Below are 23,201 nucleotides of genomic sequence, written 5' to 3'. Positions count from 1 at the left end.
TGTTGGGTCCCAGCTTATTAACAGATTCTTGTGCAAGACTAGCAGGATTGTGACATGTCAACATTCACCAGCCCTAGAACTGAGGTGGCCCTGCTGTGGCTTGGAGAATCGTTGTGAGTGAAATCAGCCAGGAGTGATAGCTAAAGTAACCACACCTTCATCTTGCAGAAGCCTTCTCAGCCCCACTCTGCACCCTGCGGACCTTGCAAGCTAAGCTCTTTGCAGCATAGACCTGGTTTAACCACACAGAAGCCCCCAGGGGCCAGATTGGGCAGGGCAGTGTGCCTCTTCTGCCCCCGGGGCTGAGAGGCAGCCCCATCTCAGCTCCAGCCATTGTCATCCCCAGGAACACAGCCCAGTGTGACTAGGCCTTCCTCCCATTTTTCAAGAAAAGCCTTACATACAGGTTTTTAGGTGAGCATTCTGAATTCTTATTGTTTTTAAATAATAAAAACATATTTATTGGAATAGATAATGTTTATATGTGCTAAAAATGCAAATAGTATGACAGAGAAAACAAATAAATTCCCCTCATCCAGGTCTTTCCCCAGACACAGCCACTGCTCCTAAGTTCTCATGAGTCCTTCTAGAAAGATCCCAGATCCCACTTGTTAATTCAACATTTATCAGTTGATTGTCTGCTACATGTCCAGTGCTGCACTTAGGAAACATACTCCTCTTTATTTGCTCTTTGCTCTTTGTGCTTATTACAACAGCTTGGAGAGGGCCCATAAGTGAACAAGGTGCCCATCATTTTTCATGGTCACATACTATTCCACCGCACTATGGCTCACGGTTTGCCCACCTACCCAGTGACCGATTGTTTGATGGTTTCTAATAGGTTGCTGCTACAAACATTCTTGAAAATTCTGCTTCATATGGGGTGAGGAAATGAAATCACCAGGCCAAAGATCAAGTTGAAGATCAAAATCTTGATTCAACTTTTTTTTTTCTTTCATATAGAAGTGTATGTGTTCTTATAAATAGCCTCAGATTCTTGATGGAGTGACATGGCTTTCAGGAATTAGATAAGTAGGTTTATTCATTCAGCAAATACTTATTGTGCACCTGTTGTTTACCAGGCATTGAACTAGGCTCCAGGATGGCAGCTGTGAACAAGACAGATGTAGTCCTGCTCTCATGGAGTGGACAGTCTGATGGGGAAGACAGATGTAAACACAAGTCCATCCAAACATGTGATCACATTAGAGTGAGAGGTCATATGGGTGGTCTGAACAGCACAGAGACTGCTTTATTTGGGGGCATGGAGAGGCCTCCTGAGGATGGGATATTCAAGATGAGTCCTGAAGAATAAGAGCCAACCAGGTGATGGTTGTGGGTGGAGGAGGCCGGGCTGGGGGTCCATGATCTTGATTGCCTCCATCCCTGGTCACTATGCTTCATAATATGGGAAGTTGGAAATATCACCCATTGTGCCCAGCACCAAGGAGACATTGGATACGTCTCACTATATTATTATTATTAGGTGTAAAATGGGAGCAAGGAGGCATAAACAAGAAATTGGGGGAAGTAGGCAGTACTAGTAGGCAAGGCAGACCCTGGGCTACAGGCAGAATGAAGTACCAGACCCATCCGGGGAGCCTGGGGTCAGGGGAGGGCATCTGTGACATTTACCCAACCTCCAGAGCCCATCCTGCTTGGTGCAGCCACCTGGTTGAGACATCAGCTCAGAGCTTCCTTCTAGCTAACGGCCACCATCCCACCCGGTCCCTAGGTTCCTCTTTTCTGAGCCATGTACATCGAGGTCCGTTGGGCTTTGCCTTCATTGCTTTGACTTGGGGGGCCTGGGGAGTTGGAGGGGCCCAGCAGAGCTAGTGCAAGACTATCAGGATTGTGCTCAGTGAGCATTTGTTGAATGAATGAGCAAATGAACAAATGCATGCATGCAGGAATGAACAGAGTGGGCAAATACACCAGGATTCTCAGTAGACTGTGTGAATGCAGGGAGATGGGCAGGGGAATCTGAGCAAGGTCATTACCAGGCACCTGGCTGCCTGGGCATTTGTGGGAGTCTGTCCCAGGGGCATCCATGAGCACCATGTCACTGCATCTCTGTTACATAGGCTCACGTGGGCCCTCCCAGGTATCCATGCGATCTTCCTCCATGCCTTCCTCTGTGCTCACCCTGGGACTGACTGCCTCTCATCCCGGTCCTGGTATGTGGCCTACCTATGTGTGTGGTCAGGACCCCACTGAGGACCTGTGGAGCTGGACAGGGGTAGGGGCTGCAGGACAGACGTGGGGCATGTGGCAAGTCTTCCCCATCCCAGACCCCAAGCCCCTTTCCTTGTCCTTCTCCTGCTGTCTTCTGTGGCCAGCACATCAGAAGATGACTGTGGCTCTGAGGCAGGAGGGTGCTCACTTTATATCTAGGTGACTACATTTAGAAAATAGTTTTTCCACAGCCTGCTCATGTCTTAGCAGACAGAAAACTGCTGGCAGCCATGAAGTGACAATTCAGGTTTGGGAGTTCTTAGGGCCAAATGTCTGCCAGAGCAGCCTGCTGGTTGCATTCAAAGTGCACACACTGGCTATCTCTCAGATTCCCACGTGGTTCCAGGCCCACAGGTGCCAGCATCACTAACATCCCCTCGAGCATAGCTTCTAATCATAGGGACGGCAACACACATACCCCATGTAGCTGCAAAGTCACATTATTACAGGCTGACATACAAGGACAGCCACAGTGCACCATGGTTGTGACATCATGACACATGGTGTCACACACATGTGAACTGAGCAGTGTAGGGTCACAGGTTGTGTGTGCAGCTTTACCTCTTGCCCTTACTCCACCCCTCCCCCAAGTGCTCACTAGCTCTCTGGGTTGTGGCATCACTGTCCCTCCCCCAACCTGCATCCCTGATGAGATCAAGGGCTATCATGAGCCTCAGCCTGCCTCCTCTGGGGCCATCCTGCTCAGGGACGCCCCAATGGCCCTGTACACTCTGAAAACTACCGAGGTGACCAGTGTGGACCCAGGGAGCTCCCTGGGGCGTTACAGTCAAGCCGTGTGACTATAACAATTCCTTCTTCTTTCGGGGCCTCGGTTTCTCCACCTGTTTCATAAGGGTATGGACCTGGTGGCTCGGAGTCTCTTCTGGCATGCATGATGGGTATAGCTCTGATCCTGTGGCCCCTCTAGCATTTCCTGGGCCATGGTCTCCTGGGAGCAGGGGCCATCCGGCTCCTGAGTCTCCACTTGAACCTCGTGGCCTGATGCCTCTCACTAATGAGCGAGTCCCCAGCAAGGCTTCCTTGTAGCAGAGGAGAGCACAGGGAGCTCACAGGGGCTCCTGAGGCAGACCTGATGCCTGGCTGTCTGCAAAGGCAGAGGAGGGGCTGCCCAACTTGAGGCTGAAGGGACTGACCTCTGGGACCAATCCCCCCAAACCTTCTACAGCAAGTAGGCCAAAAGAACTTTCCAAAGACACTGTCTTATAACTCAGGCACAAGTTCAGGCTAGGTGTGTGCTCGACATCAGAGACAGTCATTAATCTGGGAAGGTCAAGGCGGCTGCCCCTTCTATTCCTCTTCTTGTTCCTGATCCTCCCAGACCCCTGGGGTCCCAGGGCAGCCCAGGGGTCAGTATGTCCCCTTCGGTAGCTCAGGAAAGTCAGTGGGTTTGTGAATCACCCAGGTCCAGTCAGGGTGACCTGGGGGAGATTCGTGCACTTTCCAAAGGGCAGTTGCTGAGTGGTCACTGCATGTGAGGCACAGGCAGTTGCTGGGAGAAGATACATCAGAGTGCACTCGAGGTGGCATTGGTCAGCATACAGGATGTTTGACAGGTGTTCTCTGAAAAACAAATGCTCTCTGGTCAAGTGGGTTAGGCAAGTGTATTATATAAACCAGTTGGACTGAGCAAAGGTGAGCTGGTTTCTTGTGGGTTTTGGCAGAGCCCTCAGCAGGCTGTGCGCTGCAAGAGCCCTCAGGGGTGTGTGGGTATGGGGCGGCGGTAGCTTGAGTCTCATTTCCCACCCTGCTTTCTTCTCAGAGCCTCTGGCGGGCTGGGAGCACTTGAGCAACGCTGCCTTGGGGGCACCAGCGATCCCTGGACCTCTCTGCATCCCACCACAGGTTTCCAGATTCAGCAGGACACCTAAGAATCTGCATTTCTACAAGTTCTCAGGTGCTGCTGCTGGGACCACACCTGGAAAACTGCTGACCTTAGGGGAGCCAGAGGGGCCTTTTTGAAGCAAAAAACTGAATAGTGTTCCTCCTCTGCTCACAGCCCTCCTGCAGCCCCCTCACTCACAGAAGAGGGAAGCCAAGTCCTTACAGGAGTCTGTCTGCAAGGCCCACCCACCTAGATGATCCCCCTACCTAGTTTTACTGTCCCTTAAGCCCACTTAACAAGTCCTCCCCTTGGGCCTTTGCTGTTTCTGTCCCTTCTGTCCCAAAATGCTCCTTCCCCAGATCTTGGTGGGGACAACGCCTCCCTCCCTGTCCCTTACTTCTCACCCCAAATCCCATCCTTATATCCCTGCTCTTCCAAGAGGCCCACCGTGACCACTACAGCTTCTGCAGCCCTCCGCGTCTGCTCCACGAGACCAAGGCCACGCCATCTTGCTCTCAGCTCCATTCCCAGCGCTGAGCACAGCACCAGGGGGAAGGAGGGCTGGGTGCTGTTAGATGACAGACCTGGAGTAGCCCAGTGGGCCAGCAGGGCTGAAGCTTAAGCCTCCCCGGACAGCCAGGCCTGAGCAGTTGGAGCCCTGACATGGGATAACACCAAGTGGGACTCTCTGGTCCGATGCCAGATCTAGTGCCCTGGGAGGGGACGGGAGGAAAGGAAAGGTGCCCAGGCTGGGGCAGCTGGGAGTGGCCCCGCGGGCAGCCAAGTTCTGTCGCTGCCTCCATGACCTTATCAGTGCTGACCTGTGTCCTTTCCTTGGAGCACTCGGTGTTCCTGATACATCTCCCCAGAGGTCATGGTAGTGCGGATGAACTCAGCTCACCCAGCTGCCCACAGTTACCTGGATGGAGCAGAAACCAGAATGTTCTGAGGAACTGGGGCCAGGCCTTTTCTCCCCATCATACCCTCTACTGCCTTTGGCCTGGCCTAGGGGTGGCCCTAGTGGGCAGCTGGGAGAAGAAGGGTTAGTCCAGGCCTGGCTGACTGTCACATGCTCAGGAGTGATGGAGAGAGAGTAGCGGAGTGGCAGACCCCCTCTCTGACCTCCTCCTCTGTAGGTGGCCCCACTCCTCAGGGGTGGCTGCCCAGAATCTGCACTTGGGTCCCTGGGGCCTGTCTGATTCTGCATCCTGCCTGCCTTGAAAGTAGCTGTGCTGGCTGTACACCTACCTCTCTCATGCCAAGGCTGTGGGTTTAAGTAGCCTTGGCCGTGAATAGTCTGTGAAATTGCCCATGATGTCAGTGGTGGCCTTGCTCAGGCTTCCCAAGGAATTTTCTGATGAGCAAGGCTATGACTTTAGAGGCCTCCTGCCCAGGGAGCTGACATTAGGCCTTGAGTCTTGCTCTGAATGGATCTGCCTGGCAGGTGGGCTGCAGGCTGGGGTCCCTGGGTTACCTGTCCCAACCCTCCTAGGTGGAACTCTATGGGCAGCGTTCTGCTTCTTGTGTGCTCATATCTGCCCCTACACACGTGCACCTGCAGGAAAAGTCTGCTAGTCAGCTCCCGCAACCCCAACCCTCACCCTTCTTTTTTTAATTGACAAAACATTGTATTAGTTTCAGGTGTACAATGCATTGATTTGATATTTGTATATATTCCAAAATGATCACCACAGTAAGTCAGTTAACATCCATCACCAGATGCAGTTCCAAAAAAATTATTTTTTCTCGTGATGAGAACTTTTAAGAGCCACTCTTCTAGCTACTTTCAAATGTGCACTGCAGTAATATTACCTATAGTCACCATGCTGTATGTTACATCCCCATGGCTTACTTATTTTATAACAGGAAATGTTCTTTTTTAAGCTACCATTTATTGAGAACTTACTATGTGCCAGGCCTGGAGTCTAATCCTAATGCAACCCTATGCCCTAGGGTTGTGTCCCCCTAAAAGATATAGTCTTAACCATCCCCCACCCCATACCTATGAATGTAACTTTATTAGGAAATAGGGTCTTTACAAAACCATCCCCCACCCCATACCTATGAATGTAACTTTATTAGGAAATAGGGTCTTTGGGCAGCAAGGTCCAGACAGAGGAGGCCCGGTTCTAGTCCTGGTGCCTTCTCAGCAGTAGGGTCTCCCTCATGGCCCTGCCCCCAGCCAGTTTTGACCCCTGGCCTCCACCCTGGCCCAAGGGCAAAAGCTGCCACTGACCAAAGCAGATACAGGTCTGTTCAGCCAAATTTGGTTCAGGCCTGGCATGATTTGACAAACTCTGAGCCAGCCTGTTTAGGGGAGGGAAGGAGATCAAGGCCAGAGCTCGCTTGATGTTGTGCTGACCTTTGCCGGACCAGTGGATATTTGCACAAGGAGAGGTCATGGGAGTCTGTGTGTCCATGTGACGTAATGCGGCAATGGCTCATACACATAAACACAGACACGCAGGGTAGCAGATGGTGTCAGCACTCTACTTGGTCCCTCCCACTTACTGGTTTGGGGAACCCAAGCCTGACTTCTTACTGCCAGTACCAGAGACCCTGTGTGTACTAAAGGTTTTCTTTGTCTCCAAAGCCCCTAGGCCTGGTGTTGGACTGGCTGGAAGTGCCAGGCCTCAGCCACAGCTGTCGAGTGTGGGTAGATAAACTCCTTAACTCCCCCGCCTCAGGTGAGATGAGCCTAGGCATGGTCTGTACGGGGTTTCAGGCTCTCCAGGACGATTGGGCTCTGGCCCCCTGCAGTAGTAACTTCCTTAATGACACCCGCCATGGCTGCTCTCCCCACTCTGTCTCACTTTCCCACTCCCTACTGGTGTCCTCTAGAATCACCTCCCAAATAAATGAATTCCCTTTGAATCCTTTCTCAGCTTCCAGAGGACCCCAAACGAAGGTACGCAGGCACAGGTACATGCATTGAGAGTCTTCCGTAGGCATGCGCACACATGTCACAGAGACAATCACAGGTAAGCACTCAGAGACACCACCGGGCTCACACACACACAGTCACACCCCTTCATCCACCCCATCTGCTGCAGAGAAGTGGCTAGAATGAACTGATGGGATCCTCCCTCTGGAAGCATATGGCTCCTCAGAATAAGACCCAGGCCCAGTAGCAGGCAGAGGGTCTGGCCTGATGGAGTCTGCGCAGCCTGAGCCCAGGGTGGCTGGGGGGCTGTCTGGGGGCAAGGCAGCCACTCCTTCTGCAGATCCAGGGTGGAGGCATATGAATCAAGGTTAGAGGGCAGGATCTCCCCCAGAGGCCTGGATGCAGGGGTGTCCCAGGCAAAAGGAAGGTGTAGAACAGGCAATGACTCTTAGATAAGTGATAATTGTCATTCTGTTGCTGGCACTCTTCCAGGCTGGTTCACCACACCACAATTCAGGGCTCCCTGGAGGAGGGAAATCCGATTATCCTCTGGTTTCTTGGGCACCTGGCCCTATCTCCCCACCCCAAATGCTCTGTGGGCAGACAGCAAAGATCTGCTAGGGAGCCCAAGGAGCTGTGGCCTGCATCCTTCTGTCTTGCTGCAGGTCACTGGGTTTGGGCTGGTGTCTCCAAACCCCTCTCATCTGGGCAGTGGGACATAGGGACAAAGGGTTGCTCTGGCACTGTGAACTGGACACTATGCTCCCCACAGCCTCACTGGGAGACTGAAGTCCAAAGGGCTCAGTGACTTGTCCAGGGCTACAGAGCGAGTCCCCAGTCTAGGACTGTGCTGTCCAATACAGTAGCCACTAGCCACATATGGCTATTTATGGTTAAATTAATTAAAATTAAATAAAATTTAAAATTCCACTCCTTAGGCACAGTAGCCACATTTCAAAGGTTGGATAATCACATGTGACCAGTGGCTACCTTATTGGAGAGTGCAGATGTAGAACATTTCCAGCATCTCAGAAAGTCCTCTTGGCCACAAGAGGTCTAGAGAGGCAGTTCTCAGCCTTGGCTGCCCAATGGACTCACTTGGAGAGCCTTTTAGAAACACTGGTGCCTGGCCCCACCTGCAGAGGTTCTGAATGCAGCCAGGGCTGAGAACCACTGCTCTGAAGCCCTGTCTGCACCCTGTCCCCAGCCCATGTGTGCAGAGCCAAGGCTTGGGGGTGGGGTGGGGCTCAGTTTTATGGAATTCTCTCTCTTATCACACAGTTGGGCTGCCCTGGCCCCTTCCACTCTTCCTGGACAACATGATACGGAGGCCCAGCATCTCTGATGGGGTTGCTTGAGGCTATGGGAGAGAGGCCATGTACCATGCTTATGAGATAAGCTTCTCTATCTGACTTGAGTGGATAATGTGGAATGTGGTTACTGGCCAGCTCTGTGTCTTCCAAGAAACTGGTCCCAGGGACCCCTGGGTCCATTGACATCACTGTCCCAGGAATTGCCATGACCTTTAGTCATACCACTCACTGTTTGCAATGTGCAAGGACAGGCCCAAGCTGGACGATTACCCAGAGTGGCCACTGCTGTTGGATGGAGGAGCAGGGTAAGGTGAGGTTGAAGGCTTGGGGCTCCCCTGGACCTCTCCCACTTTGGGGTGGGCCTGCCATATTGAAGGCTGACCTGCAGGGGCATGCCAGTTTCATGGTGGGCACCGCTGAGGCCCAGAATTGCAATGGGACTTTCTGGGGAGGGTCACCCTGCAGGAGTCTTTCCCACAACAGAAAGGCCTGGTACTAGAGCCCCATCTGTAAGGGATCTCCTTTGGCTCACCTCAGCCTCAGGAAGGGACATGTGACTTCCTGCCCCTTTGAGACCAATCCCAAGTCTTGTCTACACTTGTGGCCTTACCGTCTGGCCTCACTCCTGAGCCCTCCTGGTTTGTCCCTCCTCCTTAGACACCCTCTGTTCAGTCCTGTCACCAGACCATTGCCTAGGCTGTCCCTTGCACTGAAACCGTCCTTCCTCTTCTCTCCTACCTATGCGCTACTCATGTTCCAAAGCTCAGATCTCCCTGCTTGCTCACAGAAGCTTTTCGTGATTACCCTAATCCCTTCTTCCCAGCTGAGAGCAAGTGCTGCCGGTCACAGACCCCATTACAATCTATGAGCAATCTTGTCAGGATTCATTTGTTTATTTGGCAAATATTTATTATGCCCACTACTCTGTCTGGGCCCTGTGCTGGGTGTAGGAGTACAGTCACATCTGTTCCCTGGATTCCCTGGAGCTGACGTTCTCTGTGGGGAGAAGACAATGTAGCAAGTCCAGAGTGTCAGATGGTGATGTTACAGGCAGGAAACAAAGCAGGGAAAGGGGAGGGAGGGTTGTCATTTTCAGTTAGGTGGTCAGGCTCCATTGAGAAAGTAACTTTTGAACAAAGTCCTCATGAAAGTGATGGGTTGAGCCCCGTGGACCCAGGGATGATAAGCCAGTGCAAGAGTCCTGAGGTGGGAGTGTACCTGACACATTCTTATTTAAGGAACAGTGAGAAGGCCAGTGTGGCTGGAGCAGAGGGAGCCAGGGGAGGGTGGTGGGAGTGGAGGCCAAGGGGTGTTGGCCAGATCACTGGAATGGAGTGGGTATGAGATATGACTGAGGCGGTAGTAAGAAGTCAAAATGTATGTATTCAGTGGCAGCTCAGCATTGAGCTCTGACATGAATTAATAGTTCATGGAGTCTTCCCTCCCCCATCACAGCAAGTATATTATTATGATTATTTTATAACTGAGGCCACAGAGTCTTGGAGAGGTGGTGTGACTCCTGTGAGATCACCCAGCTTGGAGCTGGCAGGGCCTGGACTCACCCCTAGATATGCCTGACCCTGGGAAAAGCCCTGAGCTGCCTGGTTCAGTTTTGAAACTAGGCCTCTGGCAGATGTCAGGCAGACTGAGAGCACTGATGGGGTTTTTCAGGCACAGGTTGGGTTGGGCTAGGTGGGAGGGTGTGATTCCTGGTTTCCTTCTTTCTCTGTCCCACCCTGGGGTAGCCATGGCCCTTGGGCAGGGGGTCTGGGAGTGATGAGCGGGCAAGAGGCTCTAGTAAGGGGGTCCATGTGTGGGTTCTGTACCAGGACAGAGACATCTCTGACAGGGTGGAGGGGCTTGAAAAAGAAGCTCTCTTCCAGACCCTCAACGTGGAGGCCCCCTGATATTAAGGCTTTTCCAGCTTTGAGTGCTCCCCTCCCATGGAGGCCCTGATCAGAAATGGAGTTCAATCTGGTAGAGGTGGCATGGGCTGAGGACTGCTCAGTCAAAACATGGAAGCACCAGTGTTGGTTATGCAGGCTGTGCCAGTGGTGGATCCTGGGCTATATACATGGTGTTGGCAGAGTTGACTTCTTTGCATTTTTATGGTGAGTAAATGAGTAAGAGGAAGTGGGGCATCCCCAGCGCCCTCTCCCTGATGGGTAAGGACAGCAGACAGAGGGATTTGGAAAGATAGGGAGGATGAATAAACTCTTCCAGTGCCTCTTACTTTTAGCAAAACTGACATTTTACAGAAGGATTTCTCTAAATTCAGTTTTGCAGATTATGAACTCTAGACCAGGAGTATTCTATAGCTAAAATCGACACAAACAAAACGAAACGCACTACTCAACAACAAGAATGAATGAACCTTTATGTATAATAGATACATTTTTCTGTATTTAATTTTTTTCTTCCTTAACTTTTTTCACTTTAAATGTTTGGCCAGTAGGCAAAAGAATATCTGAATAAGATGCAAATGTTGGTGGGAAGGATTAAAAACTGTCCTTTGAAAAGTGTTGAACAATTTCGGGGTGTGGGTGAGTGACACTACACTTGTTTTAAGGAAATTTCATAGTGTCAAATGCACCTGAACATTTCTAACACACAGGAACCAATTTTATGCCAAATCACAGTGAAGATGGAATTAAATGTATCTATCTCCTATATTTGGCCCCAGAACTTCCAGGTCCAAAGAGGAGACTCCTCCATATTCCAGCTCCAGCCACATGCCAATTTCTGAGTTCACTGAATTGGCCTCTGGTTTGCAGGTCCAGGTACACACCATCTTAGGTCTTAGGATGTTGTAGGAAACCTCAGGGCCTGGCCAGATCCTAATCGACATTGGAGTATGGCCAATCCAATCTGCCCAGGGGAAGTGATGGAAGATTACCAAATCTTGCAATCACCCAGTCCAGGTCAGGTCCAGGCTGGGACGATGCTCATAGTGAGGCGGGGTAGAGGAAAGGTCTAGAGACCGCAAAAGGTGAGCAGGGACGGCCTCTGGTGGCCAGGGCCCTGAATTGTCTCCTTTTCTTTTAAACAACGGCTTCCCAGGGCTGAAGGGTTTGAGAGGGCCAGGCTGCGTCACACTCTATTAGAAATGGGAAACTTGAGGCCCACAGAACAGGGTTAATTTTCCCGAGGTCACACAGCAAATCAGGGTAAGAACTGAGACTAGAACCCAGATCTCTCCACTTTGCGGATGTGATTCCAAAGGACTAGTGTTCTTTTAAATCGACACTTGTTTTAAGCGCTTTCGGAGGAGCGAACCATTTAAAGAATTCCGGAAGGACGATTAATTGGCTCTTAATGGGGTATTGAAAGAAAAGCTGGCCTAGCGGGCGCTTTAAGAGACACTTAAACGACAAGCCACGTTCCTCCACTTCCGGGATCCTTAAAGTGTTTACTTCGGGTGGTTAATCACGGCCCCATCCCACGGCATCCTGGGAAATGTAGTCCCACCCACCCCCAATACAAGGATGTGGTCGTCTTCGAACTGCATTTTCCAGAAGGCTGTGCTCGCCGTTTCTTTAGCCGGGCTACGGGTCGGTAGAGCGAACCCCTCATCCTGGGCTTTTTAATTTCTCAGGGGGAATGAGTGACGGTGGACAGAGGCCTTTGGCGGCGCCGTCCGTAGGCTGCTGGGCCTAGTGGAGCTGGGAGCGGAGGCTATGGAGGCGGTCCTACAGCGCTCCTTCCGGTCGGGGGACAAAAAGCCGAGGCGCCGCGTCTCCTTTAATCGCGGTGGGCGGGGCGCGGCGAAGCGACCCGCGTTGCTATTGGCGGCGGTTAGGGGCGCGGAAACTGAACGGGCCGCAACGGCAGCCGCTGCTTCCTCCGGCTCCTCAGGCGCCCTGGGCACCCCTGGCCCCTCCATGGCCGCGCCCTGCCCGGTAAGTTCCTGCCGGCGGCGGCCGCCCGGGCCTTGGTCTCCCCGCGGGGACAGTAGGCGTCTGGCCGGATACCGGGTTCCAAGCCGGTCCTCTCAGGCCCCAGTTTACCGTCTATGCGGGAGGCGCCGGGTCGGTGCACCTAGTGAGCGCCTCCTACGTGCCAGGCCTTGTGCGGGGCTAAGAAACCATTTTCTACCCCGACGATTTGCATCCTACAGAAGAAGTCACTAGTACTGCCCGACTGGAAGTGTGACGTGGGGCCAGCGCCGGGCCTCTCTGGCCTAAGTCTCGTTATCCTAAGCAGTGCATGGCTTTTTGAGGGTGCACTCTGCTTCGACTGGTGGGAGCAGCGGGATCTCTGCTTGCCTGAGACGTCCCAGGCCTGCAGTGTGACCTGGGCCAGGCAGCCCCCTCTGAGTGCCAGGTCCTGTCAGAGGCAGAGGGGAGCACTTCAAAGCCCCTTGTTTTGAGAGATTATTTTGAATTTGCCTGGCCTTCTGACTGGGTTGAAAGTCAGGGAGGCTGGGTGGTGGCTTATTGGCTTTCTTAGGTGTAAGGGTACTTGAGCAGAGGGCCCAGACTAGGAGCCAGGCCTTTGATCCCTAATCTGGTGTTCTCCCCCACCTCAATATATACTCCACCTTTGGGGGAGATGAGGAACGAGCAAGCCTTTGGGATTGGAGGAGAGGGTGTTGGGAGATTTCAGGGGTTCCCTGGTTAGGCGTGGATCTGCACTTGCCTTTAGAGGCGGGCACTGTTTTTTACCTTTGTTCTTCCAAGAAGCTCAGGTGGAGCAGTTGCTGCTCTATTGGGGGCCCTCCCCCAGCTGCCACTCCTTCTCTTGTTGAAAGAAGGACTCTGGCAGGTGTGTTGGGGGTGGAGCTGGGCATGGAGACATAGAGGTTTTGTTCTGGTTACAGCTCTCTGGAGTGGCAGTGGCCTTGCTCTCCCCCAAGGACATTTTCCTCCCAAGAGGAGGCTTTGCTGGGCTCCCTGGTGCACCCAAAGTGCTTCTTTGAGGTTTCTGATGTTTGGGAAAGGGAGAGATGTTTGCATGGCTGGGATATAACTCTTCAGGTGCTGAGACATGAGTTGCTGTTGGATGGAGAAAGTCTCTGAAATATTATCTCCACGTCTTCCTAAGCTACTGCTCCTCTGATGCTGGGTGGAGTGGAAATGGTGGTAAAGCCGTGGGGGGCCTGTTCCAGGGCTGACCTTCAGATTGACTGGCCAGTCCACAGTGGAATTAAGGGTATGGGATCTGATTCCTGAGACGGGGATGCTGAAAGTCCCCATTTTCTCCTCTTGGGTCTTTTGAAAAATAACTTTTATTATTCATGCACCATAAAATTCACCCCTTTGAAGTGTAAAATTCGTTGATTTTCTATTACACTCACAATATTGTGCAACCATCACTATCTCTTTCCAGAACATTAAAAAAATTTTTGTGTGTGTGTGGGAGGTTCCAGAACATTTTTGACACCCCAAAGAGAAACCCATGCTCATTAAGCAGTCCCTCCCCTTCCTCTCCTCGCTCCCTCCATCCCTGTCAGCCACTAACCTATTTTCTGTCTCTATAGATTTGCCAGTTCTGGACGTTTCATATAAATGGAATCAGACAGAATGTGTCCTTTGGTTTCTGGCTTCTTTCACTTAGCATAACGTTTTCAAGTTTCATCCATGTTTAGCATGTATCAGTACTTCATCCCTTTTTATGACTAAATAATAATCTGTTGTGTGGCTATATACCACATTTTGTTTATCCATTATCTGTTTATGGACATTAGGATTTATTCACTTTTGGGCTATTATGAACAATATTGCTATGAACATTAGTGTACAAGTTTTTGTGTGAAGATGCTTTCAACTTTTTATGCGTATTTACCTAGAATTGCTGGGTCCCCATTTGATAACTCTGTTTAACTTTTTGAGCAACTACCAAAATGTTTTCTACAGTGACTGCTTTTCCTTTTTTTTTTTTTTTAAATTGTTTTGTCTACTCTGGCTGTTCTGGCTGTCTTACATTTCATATGAATTTTAGAATCAGCTTGTCAAATTTCTGCAAAAAAAAAAAAAGGCACCTAAGATTTTGATAGGAATTCTGTTGACTCTGTAGATCAATTTAGGAAATATTGCATCTTAACAGTATTAAGTTTTCTAAACTATGTATGTGGGATGTTTTTCCATTTATCTAGGTCTTTTAATATTTCTTTCAATGATGTTTTTTAATTTTCACCTTGTAAGTCTTACATTTCTTTTGTCAAGTTATTCCTAAATATTTTGCTCTTTTTTATATATTATAAATGGAATTGTTACCATACTTTTATTTTTCACATTGTTGATTGCTGGTGTACTTGATTATTGTATATTGATTATGTATCCTGTAACCTTGCTAAACTTGTTTATTTGTTACTTTTTTAGTGATTCCTTAGGATTTTCTGTATACAAGATCATGCCTTGAGCATTTTTAAACCTTCCTGGATGTTATAGGAAGAGTCTTGGACGTGGGGAAGCCCCTTCCTCATTCAGGCTTCACACATTTGACCCTGGCTCTCCCCCAGGAGGACCCCTCGCTGGAGAGGCATTTTAAGGGCCACCGGGATGCTGTTACCTGTGTGGACTTCAGTCTCAACACAAAGCATCTGGGTAAGAGAAGGCATCTTGTTGTTATGCCACTTGTTAGGCACTGAGTTATGAGCTGAGCAGGTCTAATTTCTACCTGGGAGGTGTGGCGTGTGGGGAACAGGGTGCCATAGGGACCCAGGTGCTTTATCTAGACCTACATCCTGCTTGAGCCAGCCGTCTCTCTGGGCGCTGGGCTTTGTGAGCTCCATTCTGCATGTGGAGTGTGAGGCTCAGAGAGGTTGGGGGCCTTGCTAAGGTCACACAGCCTTTCAGGGTGGGACCAGGTTCTGGGCTTTTCCCTGTACACCCTGCCTACCTCTTGGGTCTGGCCTGCAGTATGGACTTTAAATAGTGGCTCTTTTTCCTTTGGGTCTTTATTGGTTCTGTTGGCCACAGTAATGTGTGCACACCTTCTTGTTGAAGATGCCCACCAGTGGGAAAGGTGTGGAGCAGAGATGGGTACTCCTCTCCCCTCACTGCCCTTATGCTACAGCTGAGGCCCCCCTGCTGGGCCCCCTGTGGGTTCAACAAACTGTCATGGCTGCAGCTTTCTTGTTTCTATGGACGAGGCTCCCTCTTCAGTCAAGGTCCCCACCAGAGGCTGCTGGTCTCATCATGCGCTATAGATTAAAAGGAAACTGAAATCATTTTTGGTCTGTTTTGGGGACCTCCTCTAGGCTTTTGATGGGTCCTCTTAATGGTAAAAAGCCCGTAAGATTGAGCTGGTTTCCCAGTTTTAGGAGGACTCACTCTGTATAGCCTCAGCATGTGTCTTTGGGGGCCCTCAGTTGCAGCTCAGGGCTGGCATGTGAAGGGCATCTCTGATCTGGTTCCTGTGTGGGCCTGCTGCTTGGAGAGCTGGCAGACCATAGTCTTTCCAAATTCCTCTCTGCAGTTACTGGAGGTGGGGAAGGCGGAGCTGAACTGTCACGCATGTTTCCCTGCTGCTCCCCCTGCCCCAGCGTCCTGGTGGAGGCTCCAGGCCCCCTAGAGCCGAGTGTCCCCTCTCTCCTCAGTGTCCCCTCTCTCCTCAGCCAGTGGCTCCATGGACTCGTGCCTCATGGTGTGGCACATGAAGCCCCAGTCACGTGCCTACCGCTTCACCGGCCACAAGGACTCTGTCACCTGTGTGAACTTCTCGCCTTCGGGACACCTGCTTGCCTCAGGCTCCCGCGACAAGACTGTCCGCATCTGGGTACCCAATGTGTGAGTTACAGACTTTTGAGGGGCTTTTTCAAGTCTGGGCCCTGGTGCCAGACTGGTTACAGGGGGACATCTCCCTCACTTCCAAGGACGAGCTATAGGAAGGTGAGGCTTCGGCTGCAGCCCTCCCCTCAGGGTCACCAGGGAGTCTGGGCTGACCTCGGCCATCGTGGAAGGTATTCCACTGATGCTGCTCGCCCAGGAGTGAGGCGGGCAGGGGGGTTCTGCTCTTGTAGGGGAGGCTCTGACCTCCCTTTCTGGGACTGGGGAACTCAGGCCGGGATTGACTTTGGGAGGGGTACTGAAGGGTGGGGAGAGCTTCCATGTGCCCTTATGTTGCTGTTTGGGGTGTAAGGGTTTCCTGACTCTGGGTACCCATCCCTGCAGCAAAGGCGAGTCAACCGTGTTTCGTGCACACACGGCCACAGTGAGGAGCGTGCATTTCTGCAGTGATGGCCAGTCCTTTGTGACAGCCTCTGATGACAAGACAGTCAAGGTGTGGTCAACTCATCGCCAGAAATTCCTGTTCTCCCTGAGCCAGCACATCAACTGGGTCCGCTGTGCCAGGTGAGTGTGGCTCTGCCTGGAGACTGTTGGAGGAACCCGGGGAGTTGGGGGACACAGGGGAGCTGCCAGGTGCCAGCATCATGACCCTGGGCCAGTTACTTAGCCCCTCTTTAATATTCCTGAGCCCAAATCCCTTATCTGTGAATAAGAATGATAATCGTCCTTATGTTGTGAGTTGGCAAATCTTCGTTGAGCTGATGCATGATGAGTGAGTTAGTTCCTTGCCAGACACTGTTGACCCCCAACATCTGTGCAGAAGCAGCCCAAGGTGCATCATCAGAGGCCACTTACTAGCAGTAGCCACAACAACAGTAAGATAATTTCAGTACCACTGCTAGATTTTTTTTTTTTTAATTCCTCATGGCAGTCCTGCAAGTCGGTGACATCACTGCCATTTTGCAGATGAGGAAACTGAGGCTCAAAACAGTGCAGTATCTTGCCCTGGGGCACATAGTCAGTGACAAAGCTGGGGTTTGAAGCTGAGTCTCTGGCACAAAGGCTTGCCTACTTTTCTCTGGGGTCAGAGGTCCAATGGGGACTGTTGAGGTGTGTTCTGGGGACCTGTTCCTCTGTCCCAGGAGGTCCCTGATTGCTCTGAGAGGCCTCACCATTGGGCTGCTGAGAACAGGAGGGGCCTGGCCAGAAAACATGTGTCAAGCCCACACCAGGCCTTTGAGGGTGGGTCTCTCAGAACCGCCACACCTTTTTGTTGGCAGGTTGTGTCTTGATGACCCATTCGCAGAGGCAGATGTAGACTCAGGGGACCTGGGAATGCGATAAGGATGCTGTTGGTGGGCTTTGGGGCACGTTGATGTTAATAGCACCAGCACGTGTTGCCGTGTGCAGTGCTGGGGGCCTTGTGTGTGGCATTGCTGCTTACCTGCTTACCTCCTTACCCATCTTGCAGAGAGGAAGGCACTCGCCCAGGATCACTCAGTGTCAGAGCAGGTCACGTGGCCTCAGCTGGTTCCTGGGGTCAGGTGGTGGGCAACGCAGGAAGGGTGGCCGTGGAAGATGGTGTGGGGTGCCCTGATGTCTGTCAGTCGGTGGTGTGACGCGTGCCATACCCGGTCAGGTTCTCCCCCGATGGGCGGCTCATCGTGTCCGCCAGTGACGACAAGACGGTCAAGCTGTGGGACAAGACCAGCCGGGAATGTGTCCACTCATACTGTGAGCATGGCGGGTGAGTCCCCAGACCCGGTCCTCCACCTGTAGGCGTTCGAGGAAAGCACAGATCTGGGCTCGATGAGGCCCTTAGTGGCCTCAGGTGGTGGCAGCTGGGACCCGCAGCCATATCTCTGCTGCTGTCTGTCTCAGCATCCCCTCTCGTGTGGCTGGAAGGTTTGGCCTCATCCCCATTCCTACAAACGATTGGAATGCTTAACCTCAAGGCTTGCCATTCATGGGGCCTCTCTTCCCTTTACTTTCTGTTTTACAGAATTGTGACATGTCTGTCTGAAAGTTGTACCCAGAACCCAAAAAGATGTTAACATGTTCTCCATCGTGATGGCTTTATAAATGAAAGGCTAATCTGGTTCTTGTAATGGATGGTGGCTGTTCACTTTGTGCCACATCGTTGAGAGAGGGAGGAGCCTGCCTCTGAGCAGGGACTTCCTGATCTGGGTTCCTAAATGAACCCCAACTTCTGCCCCCTGTTGGGCTGGGAGCCTAGGTAAGGGCTCCCCCTGAGAGCTGGCCATGATGCCAGCCTGGTGTCACATCTGTATATATTGAGGCCCCTGGCCTGACTCCTGGATAAGGTGAGCCAGTGGCCCTGCCACCCTGTTGGCCCTTCACATCTGGCCCTCAGCTGGCAGGGCCTGCCCTGCCTCTGGCTCTGGTTGGGGCACCAGCTGTCAGTGAAAGCCCTCGAGTGGCCAGCTGACCTTTGGTCTGAAGGCCACTTTCTCTGCTTGTATTTCGAAGTTGATGCTGGGAATTGCTCCCTGGTGAGTCCACATCAGGTCACTGCTAGGCATTGTTCTCACCCTCTCCTTCATGCTCTCCCTCGGCCACCAGGTAAAGAAACAGGGCAAAAGGGAAGTATTCTGGGCTGAGGGAACAACATGAGCAGATGTGCAGAGAGGGGGACGTGTTGGATGTTTTAGGGTCTGTTCTGATCCAGGGCAGACCTCCTACAGCACGTGGCGGCCCTTGTCTCTCCAGCTTTGTCACCTACGTGGACTTCCACCCCAGCGGCACGTGCATCGCCGCTGCCGGCATGGACAACACAGTGAAGGTGTGGGATGTGCGGACGCATCGGCTCCTGCAGCATTATCAGTGTGAGTGTCCCACAGCAGCTGCGCTGGGGCTGTGTTGCACCAGGCGTGTAGCTCATGGCTGCGGTGCCTGAATGGGCTTGAGAATGGTTGGGAGAAGTCCTGGGTCTGTTGGGATCTCCAGGGTGGGTAGTCTATGGCGTGGCCGTCCTGGAATCTTGGCCGGGAGATAGAGCATGGTGCTACCTGGCATCCACCGAGCCCTTTGCTGCTCACTGATGAGGTGGCAGAGTCTCACGCACACTGCGTGCCCGATGTGGGGCCCTTGATGTCTCTCTCACCAGGCCTTCTCTTGAGGTGCACTTCTTGGGGGCTGCCCATGCCAGTCACCTCCCCCTGTAATGGAAGCTCTGCCTTCCAGGGCCAACGTGACAACCCTTGATGTGTGGTGAAGGGGGCAGGTCTGTCAAAAGAGGTCAGTGTTGGTCACCTCTGGTTCTGTGGTGTCCTCCACAGGTGTGGAGCCATGAGCTGTATGAAGGGTCGATTTTGTTTGGGGGCCAGGCTCAGGAGCCACCCCCAGGTTGTGTCCCCTTGTTTAATTGTAGCCTTGATAGGCTGGGCCTTGGGCAGTCTACATGGGCTGGTATCAGGCTCCAGGAGGGAGATGGTGGGGGTGAGGGAGACTTGGCTGTGATTAAGATGAGAGAGCTGAAGGGACGGGGGTAGGTGGCTGACTTCAGAGCAGGTGTGACTGGGCAGAGCCATAACTTACCCTGGTTGTGGGATGGGGCCCAGGAAGGGAATTGGTAAGGGGCTGCAAGAGGAACTGGGAGTTGTGCAGCAGGCCAAATGGGTGGGCAGGCCTGTGGGCCCAGGGCTGAGGCCAGGGAAGGTCAGGGCTGGAGTTGTTTGAAGAACTGTAGTTGTTGACTTGGGACTAAATTTAAAGTCCATGGACTCATTTACACAATTCACACCTGAAAATGGGAAGGATATATCTGGACAAAAGTGTGGGGCTTAGGGTTCAGAGCTCTCCACTTGACACCCCCAGCAAGCCCTTCCTAGCTGATTCTCAGACGTTTGAGGATGGCACTTTTTTGGGGTAACTGGAGGAACAGACCTTCAAAGAAGGGGGAGTGTATCCTGGTCTTAAAAAGCACATGATGGGAGGCGCCTCTGCAGCCAGCTTCAGCATTCCTAGCTGGGTTACTTGAATCCTCTGGGCCCCCTGGGACAACGATAAAGCCTGTTTCATAGGTGGTGTTGGGAGGGTAATGAGTTGGTCTCTGTCATGAATTGAATGCCTCACACAAAGTGGGATCCAGGTGCAGTGTTAGTGACAAAGACAGTTGACACTGGTGATGCCAAGTCTCAGTCCTGGCTGGAGTCTGGAGGACTGCTCTCAGCAAGGCCGGCCGGGTTGGTCAAGGCCTGCAGTACCGTACACCACCACCAGGCGGCCAGCTACAAGAACTGGTTCTTTCCTCAACCAGGGAGCCCTGAGGTTTGTCACTGATGCTGTTTCAGATCGAGGCTTGGAGAACAGAGCAGCAGCGGGGGCTGCTCTCTACTTGGAGACCACGCCTCTCCCTTTCCTCCTTCAGTCTTAGAGGGCTTTCTCCTCCTGTTCTGGGCCAGGCCTGAGATGGAGACTGGCTACATCTGCATAGTTGACTAGGGGAAGGTGGGAGGCACAGAGGAGTGCTGGACCAGAAGGCCGCCTCTGAGTGTGGGGTCAGGAGGGAGGGTTTGGACAGGCAGAGGTAGGGAGGGAGGGTCAGGGTATTACAATCCACATGAGGAGTATAACAGAGTTCTGGGTATGTGGCTTGCACCACATAAGTCTTGACACTGGGAGGAGAGAATCTCTAGGTGACCCTGGGAGAGGCCAGGCCTACCTCTGATGGTTGGGAGCCTGGGTCTGGTGTTGGCGGGGTGCAGCCACAGGTACCCACTGGGGAGGGCCTTGAATGCCATGCTGTAGCCCAGGGTTCCAAAGTTGTAGCCTGACTGGAAGTGCTGGGAGAGGAGGGAAGGGGTGAGGGGCATCTGAGAGGACAGCAATGCTGAGAGCCCGCTTGGGTAGGAAGCCACATACCTGGGTGACTTGTGGGCAGGCTGTCCATGCTCGATGTCCCGTGAGGGCTGTGCATCAGCGTGGGCAGGGGTCAGCGTGGGCAAACCCAGAGGATGGGTTTTGGAGATTGAATAGAAGCAGAAGCTGATGCTATGGAGAAGAGGGGCCAGCTGGGGTGTGAGAAGGGCTAAGGCCATATCCTGCATCCCTGTAATTGAGGGGCCATGGAAGAAAAGGTCCATAAAGTGGCCAGAGTGAGGGGTGGGAGCCCCTTCTCCTGGCAATGGAGGGCTGAGGAGAGCAGAGCCAGGGTAGTGAAGGATTGGGGGTGTCTCACAAAGAGAGTGGTCAGGAGGTGGAGTGACGCAGAGCAGTGGGGGAGAGGTCCCTGGGGTTCTTGAGTGAGCAGGCTTTGTGGGGGGTAGGGAAGAGACAGTGTCAGGGAGGTGGTGAGTGGACTCAGATAGCATCAGAAGTTGAGTCCTGAGGGGCCCTGAGGTGCGGAAGACTGACAGGCTCCGCAGAGAGATTTCAGTCTGTTTTTGCAGCTGTCCTTTCCTCTTGTGACAGAGCTACTCATTGAGCCTGCAGCATCTTATTCCTAAGCCACCCTTCATGGAAACCAGAGGTTTCAGGGGGCATGGAATACTCCCTCTGAGCTCCCCGCCCAATGCATGGCACACGATGGGTATTCACAAGGCAGCAAACTCATCCCACCACCTCTGGGCTCCCTCTCCGGGGCTCAAGGAGAGCCTGGCAGATCGGAGCTCGTTGGTTAGGGGCACACCTTCACCCTCTTTGCTGCTAGATGGGCCTGGTCAGGTGGGCTCAGTCCAGCAGCTCCCCTAGAGAGCCCCAAGTAGCTGCTGTCCTCTGACCATCCATGTCCCCCCCGGCCAAGAGGTACAAGGGGACCTCTTTGGAGGCTGATACCCCAAGAAAGGGTATCCCAGACCCCTGGCAGTGGATACTGAGCTGTTTTTTGTCCTTGATCCCTTGGAAACCCAGGGGGAAGTTTTTAAGGACAGTGATATCCAGTACCTCCCCTGATTGTGCTTTGGGTGCACAAGGCTGTCAGGCTCTTCAGAGAGAAACTAATTCATGATATTGCAGTGTGTGGCTGGCCCGGCCGGCCCACCCAGCCTGCCCGTGTCCAGCTGCCCATGGTCTTGCTCCATGGAGGGCACTTCTGGTCCCATGTTGGGTTGTAGGAATCACTTTGGGCTCCAGCAGGCAGCTGGCACCGTTTGTCTCAGGCAAGGAGATTTTTTGCTCCAGCCTGTCAATGCAGTGAACAGTTCTGATTTCCCAATTCAGCAAGGAGTTGGTGGGGCTCCGGGAGCCCTGGAAGTGCCAGTCCCCACGGAGGAGGGTTTGGCGCCATATGCTCTGAGCCCACATTAAGGCTGTTCAAACATCTGAGCAGCAGCCTTCTCCTGGCTCCCTTCATGTGCCGTGTGGTTCACAGGCATGTGAGGGTCCATTTTCCAGGGACAGGCCTGAGTGGTCAGCATTTCACAGGTGGGGTCACACAGCTAGGAAGCCATGAGTCTGGGTTCCCACCTCAGGGCCTCTGAGTCTGGTGTTTTCGCCACCATCCCAAGCTGGGTTCCTTACACCGTGTTGATTCTAGTCATGTACCTACCCGAGGCCCCTGGGAGGACTTGGCTTGGTTCTCTCCAGAAACTCCATTTAGAGCTCTGAGTCCAAGATTCTCTGTCTGCTGGTCCTTAGGACACCCCTGGACCCCCACCTTACCCCAGACATGATCATGGAGGGTTTTAAAGCCACTCTGCAGCCAGCAGGGCAGGCCTGCATCCTTTTTGGTGTTTTGAGACCAAAAAGATTGATTGGGAGGCAGTGCAGTGTCCCACCTGATCTGGCCAAGTCACTGGCTCTTTCTTACCATCCCTAAGTGGGTGTTTATGTGACGTTTGCGAGAAGGAGTGTTTTGAGGGTTTTGCTGCTGGTGTCAGCGCATCTTTATTGTGTGAACCCATAGCTCACAGCTTCTGTGTCACTGCTAATACCCATTGTGCATCATGAGAAGCCACCCTGAGTGGAGTGAGCTGAGTCCCTTGTGGTGGGGACTACCGTGGGGCTCCACCCTGGTGTGGCCTGCTCCAGAAAGATACCTCTTGCTGGGGCACTGGGGGTTTCTTTGGGCTCCTTGGCCAGTTTGGAGCCCATCAGGCAGTGGGCCAGATTTGCTGAGGGCTTCTACAGGCAGAGATGTGCAGACAGCATGGATTGTGGGTACCAGGTCCCTCCTTAGGCCACCTGTGGCCCACAGGAGGTGGTCCATTCCTGGTACTTGGGGGCAAGGTCTACAC

General features: G+C 52.5%; 1 protein-coding gene across 6 annotated transcripts in view; it reads left to right on the top strand.

The window, feature by feature from the left end:
* Positions 1–11,426: 11,426 nt before the first annotated feature.
* POC1A (POC1 centriolar protein A) overlaps positions 11,427–23,201 on the top strand; it is a 67,145-nt gene continuing 55,370 nt past the window's right edge. For 2 of the 6 annotated variants that reach the window (XM_072941405.1, XM_072941403.1), the window contains exons 1-6: positions 12,056–12,174; positions 14,596–14,820; positions 15,834–16,005; positions 16,390–16,569; positions 17,645–17,752; positions 18,736–18,851. In XM_072941405.1, the coding sequence (XP_072797506.1) occupies positions 15,845–16,005; positions 16,390–16,569; positions 17,645–17,752; positions 18,736–18,851 (565 nt within the window). In that variant the 5' untranslated portion in view covers positions 12,056–12,174; positions 14,596–14,820; positions 15,834–15,844. Of the gene's footprint in view, positions 11,443–11,784; positions 12,175–14,595; positions 14,821–15,833; positions 16,006–16,389; positions 16,570–17,644; positions 17,753–18,735; positions 18,852–23,201 lie in introns of those variants that run through there. The other 4 variants (XM_072941404.1, XM_006196376.4, XM_072941402.1 and 1 more) reach the window with 4 other exon arrangements.

This window comes from Vicugna pacos, chromosome 17 (genome assembly GCF_048564905.1).
Source record: "Vicugna pacos chromosome 17, VicPac4, whole genome shotgun sequence".
Classification (NCBI taxonomy): Eukaryota; Metazoa; Chordata; class Mammalia; order Artiodactyla; family Camelidae; genus Vicugna; species Vicugna pacos.
Note: the sequence above shows the minus strand (reverse complement) of the source record. Positions and strands in the feature narration are given on the sequence as shown.